The 14,693-nt window shown below is 32.8% G+C and overlaps 1 protein-coding gene across 1 annotated transcript; it reads right to left on the reverse strand.

The window, feature by feature from the left end:
- Positions 1 to 1,815: 1,815 nt before the first annotated feature.
- LOC141708335 (TOM1-like protein 1) lies at positions 1,816 to 7,244 on the reverse strand. Its single transcript, XM_074511910.1, has 4 exons — positions 7,088 to 7,244; positions 6,178 to 6,771; positions 5,752 to 6,024; positions 1,816 to 2,514 (listed from the first exon to the last, which is right to left on the reverse strand). The coding sequence occupies exons 2-4, from the start codon at positions 6,694 to 6,696 to the stop codon at positions 2,095 to 2,097; spliced, it is 1,212 nt and encodes a 403-aa protein (XP_074368011.1). The 5' UTR covers positions 6,697 to 6,771; positions 7,088 to 7,244; the 3' UTR covers positions 1,816 to 2,094.
- Positions 7,245 to 14,693: the final 7,449 nt, after the last annotated feature.

Below are 14,693 nucleotides of genomic sequence, written 5' to 3' on the forward strand. Positions count from 1 at the left end.
TCCTGCTGCTCCTAGTACAAAACAAACATTACATAAAGCAAGAGCCAGGGACCGAGTCTATGAATATCTAGAAGGATATGCAGACAGCACTATGATCAAAACATCTAACAGTTAATGACTATATATATATAGGATTTAAGTTAATAAAAAGAAAGTAGATGATATAGAAATGTAATGTAGATACCTCTAAAAGCTCAAGGACAAGAGGAGAGCGGTGAGGGGTTGGTGCACTGCCGGCAGAATGTTTGTCTAAAGCTTCCGGAATCCGAAAAAATGTGCCGGCTGGGATGGAGGATCAAGTGAGACTCTTTTTATATGTGTTTTCTTCTTCTTCTTACATATATAGGGTACTTGTAATATCCTTTAACATGTGGAGCCTTTTTAGGTACTCATCATTATATGTTGCATATGTGCTTTCACTATTTCATGCAAATCTCTCTATTTAATACTTTTTACAAGTATTATATAGCTATCAGGTCAAACAGATACTCTTGTATACCTGTTCTTGCAGCAGCTACACACACACACGTTAATCTTCCTCTAAGACCGAGGTTAAACATGTATTATTACTAAGAAACAGTTTTGACCGTGTGTTTGTAATTGATTTGACTTATTCCTGATCAAAATGAACTTGTTAAACTATTATACATAACATTAATCCATTTGAATAATGATAACAATGGAGTAGAAGTAGCTAAGATTAAGGAAACTGAAATCTCGGGTAATCTGAAAATATGTAGTAGAGTATAATTTTTCAAATCCCGATTTTTAGTTGAAAATCAGTAGAAATTTATTATGAACTCCCCTAATATCCAAAACATTAGCAATATTTTATTTTGGTAACGATTTTGCAGGCAGTGGGTGAGACGGAGGAAAACAAATTGGAACATAGTAAAAGAAGTAATTTGAGTAAGATGAACGCTAAGAAATAAGGAAACGCGTAAATAAAATGAGAATGTAGGTTGTAGCAAGGCTTGTCAACTACTACTAATTTTATGTCATGCTACAAAAATGCATGATTGCCCTTTAAGTACTATACAGTTTTTGAATGGTAAAATACAAGAGATATATAATCTGAAGCGTATCTGGTGGGGATGCATATCAAGGAATGATCGTGCTCAATGATACAATCGTCTTCTGTTGGCATTGCACGTGAATTATGTCGAGGTCATGCATTAGCATTACAATTACATAATGATGTTTATTAATAATAAAATAGGTTATATGTTAATGTCTTGCATGACTCTGTTACATATATTTATTTATATATGATATATGATTTTCCTTCTTGTTTCTGTGGTGATACTAACAATGCAAGGATCGGAGTGGAATGGATCAACTAGTCAGGCTACTTCATGCCTTGCACGTCTCACTAATTATCTCTTACTCCCTCGTTTACGTTATTTTTCGGCACGCTTTTCAATGCTAGTTTAAAATATAGTTTCATAATATTTTTTTAAATTTTTTTTTCTGAATAAAAGTTTTTTATTTAAACTTTTATTCAAATTTTTTTTTAAAAAAAACATTATAAAACTATATTTTATAGAAACCTTGAAATACGTACCAAATATTAACGTAACCTTTCACCCCCAACAACTCTCTAGGAGCTGTCCAAATTGCATAACTGTATACTTTTCGACACAGCTTTGCTTTTGCGAAGCTGAAATAATATCTTTATTTCTATAAAGCGTTCCTTTTACAACCTTCAGTCTGCAAAGCGTTATCCCTGTATTCTACTTCTCCCCAGCAAGAGGTAGTTATTACTGGAACTCCTCAGGGATGAAGGTCATTCATGAATTATGATGGCATTACTACTGATAGAACTAAAAAAGGAAAAACATTACAAAAGCAACAGTTCCGCAAATTCATTCCGAGTTTGACCGTTGACAACATATATAAACAAACCCACACCCCAATTACTTACAAACACTGTATTCAAATACTGGTTATAGAGCCTCCCATACAGGGCAAATGTAAAGTTCCAGAAGGATTAGCTTCATATTGCTTATGCGAATTCAAGCATCATTGTAAGTATACCCAGATGACCTAACCAGACATCAGATTAAATCTGTTCAACATCTGAAATTCACCAATCTAAAATTTTATGAAATCATCTTTGGAAGATTGGTCTTTCTGGTAACCATGGCCAGTTTGAGATGTGCCACTCGATTTCTTGCCAAATATCATCTCATCCAAGTCGTCCATCATTTCATCATTCCCTCCTTGTGATCCAACTTGAGAACCTGATTGCTTTCTAACAAGTGAATCTTCTTTCCCTTCGAGAAGGGATTCATCAGGCTCAACAGAAACAGGTATTACGGCAGGTTCTGGTGCTGTTCGGACTACTGAAGGTGCCTTCACCTCTTCATACTTGGATAAAACTTTCTGGATTTCATCATTAACGCTCAAGGCTTCAAAGAGCAGGGCCTCGTCGTCCCCGGATGTTTCAATGATTCTCTGGACAGTATACTGTGACTGATGACACTGTTGTGCAAGTATGGTTGTCAAGTCATCCTGTCAAGACAATTTTCCATTAGTAGCTCAGTTCTGAAGAACAGAAGAAGTGATTACAAGCCACAAATCAATTTTCCATAGGTTCAGTTTTCTTTTATCAACTTATCTATTTACAGACTATAAAATCAAACCAAGTGAATTGGGTCAGATAACAAGATCAAGTTAGAATATACTTGTTTCAAATTTCCCTATGTGTTTGTACGCCTAAAACAACAGCAGCAGGTAAAAAAAATATTAGCATACAAACATAATGGACTAAAAACAATAATCATACTACTACTAACCAGTACATGTAGCAAAAGGTAAGCAACTTACTGTATTTGGACTACAAACAGATGATGTCAAAATACTATTGTCCTCTATAGCTAAGTCTGTCTTGTTCAAATAAGTCACGTAAGGTACCACTGCCTTTTTTAGTGTTGTCTTCGTGCGCTCCATGGAAAACAATTTTACTGTGAGTACAAGCGAGAAAAATTGTTCTACACTTTTAATAGATATTGTTCAGCACCTTGTTGAAAGGGCATTTTTCAAGATTGCAGAAAAAATTAATCTCTCATTTTTCGCCCTAAAAATTTTCTCCCAAGTCCCAATTTACCTACTGGCAGTAGTGAACAAACACCATGTGTCTCAACTTAAAAAAACCAAGGACATAAAAAACAACCTCCAAAGTCTGATCCGCATATACGTTACTAGTCATGAATACAGAATTACTTGTTTCAATTCGAAACTAGCCAACCTAAGGCTGCATCTCCAAAAGAGTATTACTTCAATATCTAATAAGGTTAACTTGAAGGTTTTGACGAATATAAGACGAATATATAGGTTATATTCGTCACTGCATTAATATCTTCAGATTAATAATTATATGCTACCAGGACTGTATATATTGAGTACACTGGACACGTGTAATTCATATCCAATAAATATTGCAATATAATCCAATTTTCCACAACTTGTATAATGATAAAACTTAGTACAAAAATAAATAAGATACGATATCTTTAAAAAAAATATGCTTCTCTCTCTTTACATATATAAATATATTTAATTACATCATTATTAATTTAAATTATAATAAGATAAGTTATTATTCGAATTATATAATGGAAAATGCAAGTTACGATTGGAAATTTGTCAAACAAAGAAAAACACAAATCGTGGGGGTGGAGAGTAATTAGGAATTTAAGATCATTACTCTTCTAATTATTTATAGAGCAGACAGGGTTGTTATATAAAGATTATCATATCCATTTATGTATACCAAAGATTTTCATTTACCCCCCTGCATGTATGTATAGACTTTTGTACCAAATAAAAATATTTTGTTCAAAAATGTGGAAAAGAAGGTTTAAAGGCAAGCCGCAAGTGGGTGATGAAGTCCAACCATCAAAGAAGACAAAAAGGTTGCCGGATAGTTCTCGAAGCATATCTAGCGATGGAGATGTTGCTGATTTAAATTTAACACATGCATGACAGGCACGCGCGCGCACACACAGATATATATATATATATATATACACGCACCATAATTATAAAAGATAACAAGCTCTTTTCTAGTGCACCTTATTTTAACATATACCCGCACACATTTATGTGTATTATGAGGTGTACTAAGAGGTTCACTTTTTCACTCTTTTTGTCTTTGATGCGGGACAACGGGTCAAATAGCCCAGATAGAGCATTTGGCAACAAGACTAAAGGCTTTGGAAGCCCAATTGGTCAGCATATTATTTATTATAATTTCATTAAGGATATTAGCTATTAAAATTCAAGTTTAAAACTAGATAATTAAATGAAGGATTTTATTTTTGTAATTCATTCGAGTTTACAATTGGCAAGAATAGTTGAGTTATTTTTGAAAGAGAATTCTGCATTATAACTTTAAAATCCAATGCCTCCCTTATCGCATACTCGCGAATAAGAGACTTCCTCTCAAAAGTAGCAGGGAGCAGTAATGGTTAATGGTTAATATTTTGAGTTTCATCATGTTCAAGGTGGGAAGACAACCACTGGTAAACAAAGGTATACATTTATATTTGTGCTACTTTTTTACTGATTTTGTTTTTATAATAGTGTCTAGGATTCTTATTGTATATGATATAAACAAGAATAAAACCTATTATAGTGGCAAGAATACAGATTTTTTACTAATTGTTACACCGTTACAGATACACAAATTCAAATTTAACGGAGGAAATGTCATGACCAATTTATTCAACATAAGTTTATGGAACTTGTATATTATCTTAAATTGATAGAAAGACAATATTTCTCGAACTCGTGTAAAACTTAAATTTGTGTAGTGTGTACTTGTCTCTCAGTAACAAATAATATTTACGATCACGATTATAAATAGATATATGGCATATTTTGTTTACACCATCTATAAGAAGAAACCTGGACATTTAATAGAGACAAAATCAATCAAAAAATAACACACATATGTTGGACACAATAAAAGTCACAATCCGCATAGTCATAAATGTGAAGATAAATGGTAAAATAAGGTTCGCTTCAAAAATGATAATGATATACTACTATATTTACGACAGCTACCAATCGCTAAATTCGCTTTTAAAACTTCTAAAAGTTTTGCAATTTCTTTTCCACATTTTTAGACAAACTCTTTCAGTAGTACACATCTACACGAGTCTATACATAAATGTAATTACGGGTCATATGAAAAATCTTTAGAAATAACAACCAATCTGCTCCATAATTAAAAGAGCTATTATTTTTAACTCATCATTCCCGGGATCTGCCTTTTCCTTTTTTAAATTCTTTAAGTTATCATTATCATCTATGAACAGCACATAAATTTTTTAATTCTTTATCATTATCATTTATGAACACCACATAAATTTTCTAAAGTAAAAAAAAAAATTCTCCCCAAAAAAAAGTAAAAAAACAAAAATTTCTATTAGCAATATATGTTACAACATAGCTTAATAATCACATTATACTTTTTCACATATCCATAAACAAATTATTAAATTACATTATTTTTAATAAGTTTTATAACTGAAATTGGTAATTATCTTTTAGATTAGAATAACAATAATTTTTAACATAATTGGAAAAAACAATTATAATTTATTTAACTTTAGAATTCGAACACTTATCAACTGTTTTCCACTGTACTTCTTCCCACAATACTCTCCCCCCAAAGGGAAACCATGTACATTTTGATAGCAATATTATAAAATAAGGGCTGGGGCACTGGTATAATAAGAATACCTCTAACGCATCTTGCTGTGGTGATGAGGATATTACAGTGCTAAGAAGTTCAATGCTGTTTCTAGCAATGTTAAATGCTTCCTTAGTTTGTTCAGCTGAAAAGCTTTGCACAGGAACCTCGTGATGCCCTCCCCGCACAGGAATCTCGTGATGCACTCCTCGTGCTAAGCTAGAATTTGGTGTCGAAATGGGAACTGAAGGCGGAGGAGTAAATATAGGGGCCAAGCTCTCAGTATCGCGACCAGGGAAACGTATGCCTCGGGATCTCAAGCTCTGCAATAGAATCAAAATCAATAAATTGAAAAATATTCAATATACAGAGCAATAAAAATATAAATACAAAATTTACTATATTTCTCCATGACTTGTATATAGTTACATTCACTGAAATTAGAATCTTAGTAATCACTAAGTAAGGTAATAAACCTTGTAGGTCTCTTCATATACAGGGAGATAGCGGAGCTCATCAGAAGACTCTCCCCAAGCTTCAATCAGAATCAGAGCCTTGTTTCGATTATAAGTTACAGTTTGAGGATCATCAATCAACTTCACCATCTCATCAAGCACCCTCTCAGCAGCAATTTCAGAAAAAGCCTTATCACAATTCTTAGCAACAGTTTCAAGCAACACGAGAGACAAGTACTGAACCCTAGGGATCTTCAGCATTAACCGCTTCTTTATACCACGAATAAGGTCAAGGGTATTGACTCTTTCATGATTCATCATATCACAAAGCTCGAGATTTCTTGCCCAATCAGGTTCAGGTAAAGTTTCAGCAGTAGCTTCCTCGACAAGCTTATCGGCCTGAGTTGGGCCTTGGAAAAAATCCTTCATCTTAGAACTAACAGAAGTGACACCAGCACTAATCTTTTGGCTAACTTCAGACCCTCCAATCTTTAATCGCTCCCCAAGAGCATTGACTTTTTCGATCAAATTGTCACTCATTTTTCAATATCTTAGCTTCAAGATACAAAACAATTCCTAGTATCACCTCAAAAATCTAGCTATCTCACTTTCCCTCTGTAAAAAAACAAAAAATAAAGTTATATTAAAGCAAAACCCTTACAAAATATATCATGAAAATCACTTGAAATTTAGAAAGGCTATATAATCTGGACATAATTAACAAATTTAACCTAAAAGTGACGTGTATATGTATGTATGTATGTATGTATATACACAGATGCATATAGTTACGATCAGTAAAAGAGAAAGCAAAGACTTGCAACTGAATATTATAGTTACGATCATACAAACTTTTTTATTTTTTGAGGGACAATCAAATTAAATTACTGATAACAAAGATATTAACACAAAAAACAGAGAGAGAGAGTACCTGGGAACTTAAGAGAGGAAAAGTGGGGATGGAGTGTCGATGAATTCAATTGCTGAAGAAGAATATAACAAAAACGAGGACCGACTTGCGAGTCAATAAAGACACACCCTTTTTATTCCGTCAATTTTGCAGGCATCTCTACCTGTCTATTTGTAAATTTGCATGGGTTTGTGTGTCATTAATCACTAGATTTTATAAATTTGAAGTATTTTTATCGGTGGAATTATGTAAACTGTGTGTCTGTATGCACACATTAATCACTAAATTTTATAAATTTGAAGTATTTTTATTGGTGGAATTATGTAAACGGTCTCTCTAATGTGTACCAAGGGCACACAATAAGTAATAAATTTTATGAGTTTGGTGCATTTTTATTGGTGAATTTGTTATAAATGCAAGGGTCCATCAATATTTATGATTAGAGGACCAATCAAAATATACCAAACTCATGAGAGTTAATGTTTATTGTGTGTTCTTGGGCACATATTAGAAAACCCGGGTATGTAAATGAGGGGTCTATCAACATTTATGATTAAAAAACCAATCAAATTTTGATACATATCTTCTTATTATATGCTCATGGGCACACCGCAGAAAATTCGAATTTGTAATATTATAACACCTCTTTTTTTTCTTTTTTTTAAAACTCATTTTTAGTATACAGTTAAACCTCAGATAAATTAATATCCCGGGACCAGGAGAAAATTATTAATTAATTAAAATATTAATAAAATAATAAATTAATCGATAAATAAATAATTTATTATTTTATGAATATAATAGTAATTTATTAATATTTCGAAACATGTGACGACTGGGAATTTCGCGACATGATTAAATAAATAAAGTATGATTCTGTGGTGTAATTATAAATTATGCGATTTAATAAAGGGTTAAATGATTTTGTTGGTTAATTGTCTTTATTGTATATTAGTAACTGGGAAGGTAAAATGACCCGTTCCAATTTGATGAGTCAGCTTAGGAGATAGGCTGTATTGTCGGGCCGTCAGGTAGAACAGAACCCGTCTTAAAAGGGATTAAAGTGTTTAAATGTGAACTATGTGCTATTGTGTGAAATAGAAATGTTTAAGTGAGTATTATATTTCAGTGATGTGTCGGTTGATGTAAAGAGAATGATTGTGAAGCGTGTCTGAAAACGCTCAGCGTCGGGTCGTCAGACAGGACGCGACCCGTTACGCGAAAATGGGAAGAATGATAAAAAGAAAAATTTTGTGATCAAGTATGAGTTGTGATGTGTGAATATATGAGTTTGCCTGTTTGTATGAATGACTACGTGATCTTGATGATTTTGAATGATTTTATGGAATTTAAATGATTTAATTAAGGTATATTGAACCTTTATTCATTTTTATAAAATTATTTGAGCATGGTCGAGACGTGAAGTTTGTTTTATTATCTTCAAAATAGTCCCAAAGAGTTTACAAAAATGATAAATGGATTTATTTGGTGATCGGTGTATTTTAAAATGATTTTATTAAGCTATAATCCTATTTTGAGCGCAACCTTGTAAAATCCGTAATAAATCAACCGTTCGCTCAAAAATTATTTTAAAAAAATATGGCTGAAAAGCTAATTTCAAGATCTATATTCTAAAAGTGATATTCGTGGCATGTTTATCTTTTCTGATTCAAAAATATATTAATCAAATTCGTTTTTGATTAAGGATAAAATGAAATTAAGAATTTAGATTCTTTTTAAATTACCAACTTGCCCTTGCATGCATTTCCACTACAACATGAGAGAAGGTTAGATGTGTCATTTCCTACCCCACTATCTCCATTCAACTTAACCAAATGACCATACTATCCTTGCATGCATTTTGTGCTAATAATGAGAGAAGGGTACAAGGGTAATTTCTCTTTTCCACTAACTTGTAAGTATAAAAGGTGAGAAGTTTGGTCATTTCTATTTTCATTCTATCTCATCCCTTTCTCTTTCTCTCTTTTTCTCATCTCTCTTTTCTCTCTTCTCTCCCGAGCTCTCCCTCTCGGCTCTCTCTCTCTCATACACTCCCTTCTTCTCTCTCTTACATGCAAAGCTTAATTCTAGTTAGAAATCAAAGTTTTCACCATCAATCTTCCTTATTTCTCATTCTCTATCTGTTTACCTTTTGCATGTAAGTGTTTAAGCTAGTTTTGAAATCAACTTATTTTGATTTTATCTAAGAAAATCTCAATTTCTTAGTGTATGGTCATAAAAGAAGTATAGTGGATGTTGTGTTGTATTTTCTTCGGTTTTGTTTGATGATAGTTCGAATTTTGATGTTAAAAAGGGGTTTTGATTTTGAATGATGAGTTGCTTATTTGTTTTAGTGTTAAACTTGATATTGTATATAAATCTTTGTTTCTAAGAAAGTTTCATGGCATGCATGTAAGGTTTGTGTATAATCAAATAAGTTTAGTTTGATTTGTAAAGAAAATGAGTTAAAGGGTTAAGTTAAAGATTAAAATGAGTTGAAATTGTGATTTAAAGCCTTGCATGTCAAAATTGATCTATGCATGCGTGTTTTTTTTTTGAAAAACCTGAATGGGTTTTATGGTTGAAAAAAGGATTAAGTTGATTTTGTGGGTTTATATGCTAATTGCTTTAGCTACTAGTGATAATCGAAATGAGTACTTGGTTGAATGTCAATTTTGGATGGTGTTTGTGTTAATTTTAGGTTCGAATTTTTGATAATTAAAAGAGGGTTTTGATTTTTGATTTTTATTATGATTGTGATTCGGTTTTTGGATTAAAAAGGACGAGACTTGATTGTGTAAGTGATTCTTGTACTTGCATGTTACCAAAAGAGATTTATTAGTGTTTGATTATGTGTGATTGTAATTGAGTACACTTGATTGTGTTTGGTTGTAAGGGCCGAATGGTTAAGGGTGTAAAAGAGGTTGATTTGATCATATGATTTCACAAAGTAAATGCATGTAAGATTACTAGGGATTATTTGGTTTATTTGATGGTTTTGGTTCGATTAATATGAATAAAAAGGAAGGATTGAGTCTTCTTGATATGAGATTGTATAATTGTTATTATAACTCGAGTATAGAGTTTGGATACAAGGATTATATGCTATGTGTCGTAATTGCGTCGCAATATGTGATTCGATGACTATTTGGTTAAAGTATACGAGTTATGGTATAAGCGTGCTTTGTGTTATAATTGAGTATATGTACTCTTAGGGTATTGCGATAAAGGGAAATTGTTAAGCGTTCCGGGAATGTCGAATGAGAATCTAATTAGGGTTTTGATTTTTGGATTGTAGATTCGGAGCGTGAGGGCATTCAGGCTAGGAAAAGTAAAGGTGTACTAGGTGGCAGTAGTTCAATCCTTGTAAAACAAGAAAGCGAATTTAGGCAAGTAACTCTGCATATTTGTATAAGTTGTGTATTGAAAGGATATTGTTGATGCCATGATAGAGTATTGATGTTATTGTTCCTTGTGAACTTGTTATTGATTCTTCAGAAACCCTGTTATTGTTCCTTGTGAACCTGTTATTGATTCTTGAGAAACCCTGTTATTATACCTTGTGAACCTGTTATTAATTCTTGAGAAACCCTGTTATTATTCTTGTAATGACTTGATATGATTATTGTTCAAACCTTTATAGTAACCTTTTTATTCATATCCTGATCACATGTTGATACCTTGAATTCTTGTAAACCCTATAAGAACCTTTATGAACCCCCTTACGTAATGATCCTTCATTCCTTTGTTTATCTTATTCCATGATGATCCTTGGAACTGTTTTGATTCCCTAACTTGTATACCTTGTGATCATTTAATCAAGATCCTTAGCATTGAACTTTGCTTACCTTTGATTCATTCACTTTTTTTGAATTCTTGAAATTGAACTTAAGAATGAGTTTCGACTTGAAAGAGTCTGAATGATTTCATATTCTTGATAATGTTAAAATGAACTTAGTAAAACCTTTTTTTTCCAACACAAGGTTTTCCAAATGAATTTTTGATGGATTGGATTGAGACGTAAAAGACTAGTGGGACTAGTCCAGTCATATAAGAGACTAGTGGGGCTAGTCCAATTTAAGGCTGAAATTATGCCATAGGTACCTTAACGACCAGATGGAGGTCGGTACGGGCTAATCACCCGTATTATTATTATTATTATTAATTGAAAGTTGAAGCAGTCCAATCAAGGTTTCCCTATCACTTTATAAAGGATATTGAATACATTGCTTTAGCAAATTGCTTCTTTGGAAATGAAATGGCTTATAATATTTTGAAAAGAGTTGATTGTGATATTGATTAACATACAGCTTGTGAACCCTGATTCTTATTCTGATATTGTTATCAATCATATAATTGATTCTCAGAGTTAAAAAGATTATCGCTTTCCATTTGAAAGATCCTTGAGATCCTGTTAATGATTCGTGATGAATGTCGGCTTTCGCCTTATCTTGAACCTTGATTCTTGAAAGCCCAACTATCTCTTCACAAACCTTTCCTAGCCCAAAGATAGAAATCTGCCACCTAGAGAATTTCAGTAGAATGCCCCAAAAGTAATTGTGAAAAGATATTGTTTATTGTATTATAGAACTGTCATTTAGTTACTTGCTGAGTTTTATACTCATATATTATGCTTTGTTCTAACCATGGCAGTTAAGCAAGAGGATGGCCAGACTTAGGCGCACTGCTCGTAAAAGTGTACCTATTGGCCCCTACCGTGTCGTAAGCTTCCAGATGCCAAAGCAAGTAGTACAGGTTGTGTGAGCAAGCGCTTTAGCTGGAGAGTTTGTAAAGATACATTGGGTTATCTATCGGTTCCAAGTCGGAATCGATTATGTAAATTGATAATATATTTTGGGTTGTAATAATATTATGTTGGTTGATAGTTTTGTCTTGTCTCATACTTAATCTTGTTTAGATCCTATTATTATTTAATCGGGGTTTATGCTTATTGTTAGTTTAATGGTGTGTGGTTCCTCATTTCCTAACCCCGAGATTGAGGGCGTCACAAAATATATGTACCTTTTTTAATTTTTTAAAAAATGTTAATAAATATGTAGATGCTTAAAATGTTGGTTATTATCTTGGCAGAAATGAAGTACCGAAAAAATTGTTGGATGATAACAAAAAATTTAAATTATTGGATGATGAACAAATAATTAGCATCGTTATAGAAATGAGAAAGAAGATGAAGCGGATGGAGTCGGTCTCACGAAAACATATACTAAAAATAATGACATTTCATAATTTTTTCATAATACACCGGAGTTCGGTAATGAAATTAGAAAGATACTATAAGGTACATGGTAAATCAATTAAAAAAGTAAGTAAATTACGTAAGTTGCATCCTATAATAAATATATAATTTTGATAAAAGATGAAATTCTTAAATTATATAGTATATGGGCTTATATTTTTTAGGGTAACGTACAAACCGTGTGGCTGAACTTTCAACATTATGCAAGTTGTGTGGCCGAACTAAAGAAATTGCAACATGTGTGACCGAACTATACAAAATCATGCAAAATGAGGGCTCAACCACTAAATATTAACAGTGTTAGTTAATTTTGTAAACAGATAGGGCCATTTCAGACTTTGCACAAAACACACACATACATGAAGCATTTTGTTGTCTCCCTTCTTCTTTACTCGAGTAAAAAATTATAATGAGAACTCCAGCTTTACCATGTAGGCTCGAGATGGCACAATTAAGATATACACTGTCGCTTATTTAAACTGAGTTTCCATGACCTTTAAATATAAACCTCGATCCTCCCTTATGATAGTGTGGAAATCAGTTTTTTTAACTATCAGCCTCGACTTTAAGTCTTCAACGTCAGATTTTGCAATCATCAAATTTGCTTTTGACTCAACTCCACACTTGCGAGATTCTAATTTCGTGTGCTCTAAAAGTTTATAAGTACTTCTAATCTGCAATGTCTTTGAACATAGTCAGTACTGGGCAGATCTGAAGGCGGAGCTGGGCCAAGCAAAAATACATCCATCAATCAGCTCATAATTCCTCCCGGTATCTTCTTTCAGCTGCCTCTAAAGCATATCTTAATTGCCATCTCAAAATTTAACTCTTAACCTGCTTGACAAGTTTTTCACTGGCACCAAAAGAAACAGTTGTACGGCAAAACACTGAGAAACAAATATAAGGAAATGGTCTCATCTTTTCTTAATAATTTCAGTTCATAGGTGCAGTTGATGGTTGATGGGCAGGGATGGCCATCGGGTTACTTCAGGGTTGGGGAGTGTTATCCCCGTCCCTGATCCCCGAACCCAAAACCGATCCCCGAACCCGCCCTGATCCTGAACGAGGATTAATTTACTCCTCGATCCCCGCCCCAAACAGGTAATAGGGATCCCCGCGGGGATTCGAGAAATTTCTTTATTTTTTTCGTTTAATAAAATTAAATTATAAATAATATATAATAAAAATTAACATAGGAAATTAAAATATATAGATTTTATTTAAGATTTAATATTAATTTTTAACCTTTATTTGAATTAATATATATTTCTAGTATCAATAATAAACAAAAATAATATTATTATAAAGAAATAATACCACGATAAGTAACTTAAATCATTTAGGAGATAGAAAATTGAACATAATAATATATTATATATATTTTAATATTTATTTGAGGTATTTATATATATAAAATATTATTTTTATTTAAATTACGATTCAGAGTCGGGGATTGGGGCGGGGAGACACTAATACCCGCCCCCGCCCTGGTCCTCGATTTTTTCACACATATCTCCACGATCCTTGCCCCGTACCTGAAAAATATCCCATTCACCGCCTCGCTCGGGGAGGGGAACGGATCGGGGTCGGGCGGGACGGGGAAATGCCTATCCCTATTGATGGGGGAAACTTGAATTGAGAAACAACTAGAGTTTTGTATCCAGGAACTCGAAAGATAAGTTGTTCAAGAACATAGAGTGACCAAACATCATCCAAGATGATCAAATTTCTTACAACAGGCTTAATATTACACTTTAAATTCCACTGAGAAATTATATCAGTAAAACCATGTACATCTCCTGATATCCATTCCCAAATCTTCTGCCTCAATACTTCCACATTTGGAGATTGTGACCGTCAAGAAAATATATTGTTAGTGTAATAACCTGAAAGTAAAATAAATAAATCACTTAACACAAACATTTATTTATAGATAGATATTTTGTTCTGTTGCAACATTTGTAATCCATAAACTGTACAAACCACTTACAAATTATTGGTCAAATTAATACAAATTACCTTCTACACATTACCGTCTAATTAATACAAAGCGCTAGCTCATAAACAGTAGAAATTAGTTTTTAATCATATGTCAAATTACTACAAATCAGAATTGAACAAATTGTGGCAGCTGAATTAGTTTGTATTGAAATGTCGAAAATCATGTACATAAGCCGTAACATTAAAGAGAAGAACTTAATTTTGATTTGATCATATATGGAAATCTATTTAGCCAAAATAGTTGTATCTATGCTTGATTATAATAATAACTTCAGTTTCATCATATAGGTTGGCTGTGATGTGATTCCTGCCAAAGTACTTTAATCATAAAATGAAGAAAAATGAGGGAAAGAAAGAAGAGAGAAACAA

Source organism: Apium graveolens, chromosome 2 (genome assembly GCF_009905375.1).
Source record: "Apium graveolens cultivar Ventura chromosome 2, ASM990537v1, whole genome shotgun sequence".
Classification (NCBI taxonomy): Eukaryota; Viridiplantae; Streptophyta; class Magnoliopsida; order Apiales; family Apiaceae; genus Apium; species Apium graveolens.

Bases quoted from the DNA above. Each gene is read 5' to 3' on its own strand.
- LOC141708335 (XM_074511910.1), bottom strand. From the start codon at position 6,696: ATGAGTGACAATTTGATCGAAAAAGTCAATGCTCTTGGGGAGCGATTA. The intron at 6,025-6,177 runs GTTTATTACCTT...ATTCTATTGCAG, and splicing joins TATATGAAGAGACCTACAAG to AGCTTGAGATCCCGAGGCAT. The intron at 2,515-5,751 runs GTATTCTTATTA...TTGTCTTGACAG, and splicing joins CACAGCAAGATGCGTTAGAG to GATGACTTGACAACCATACT.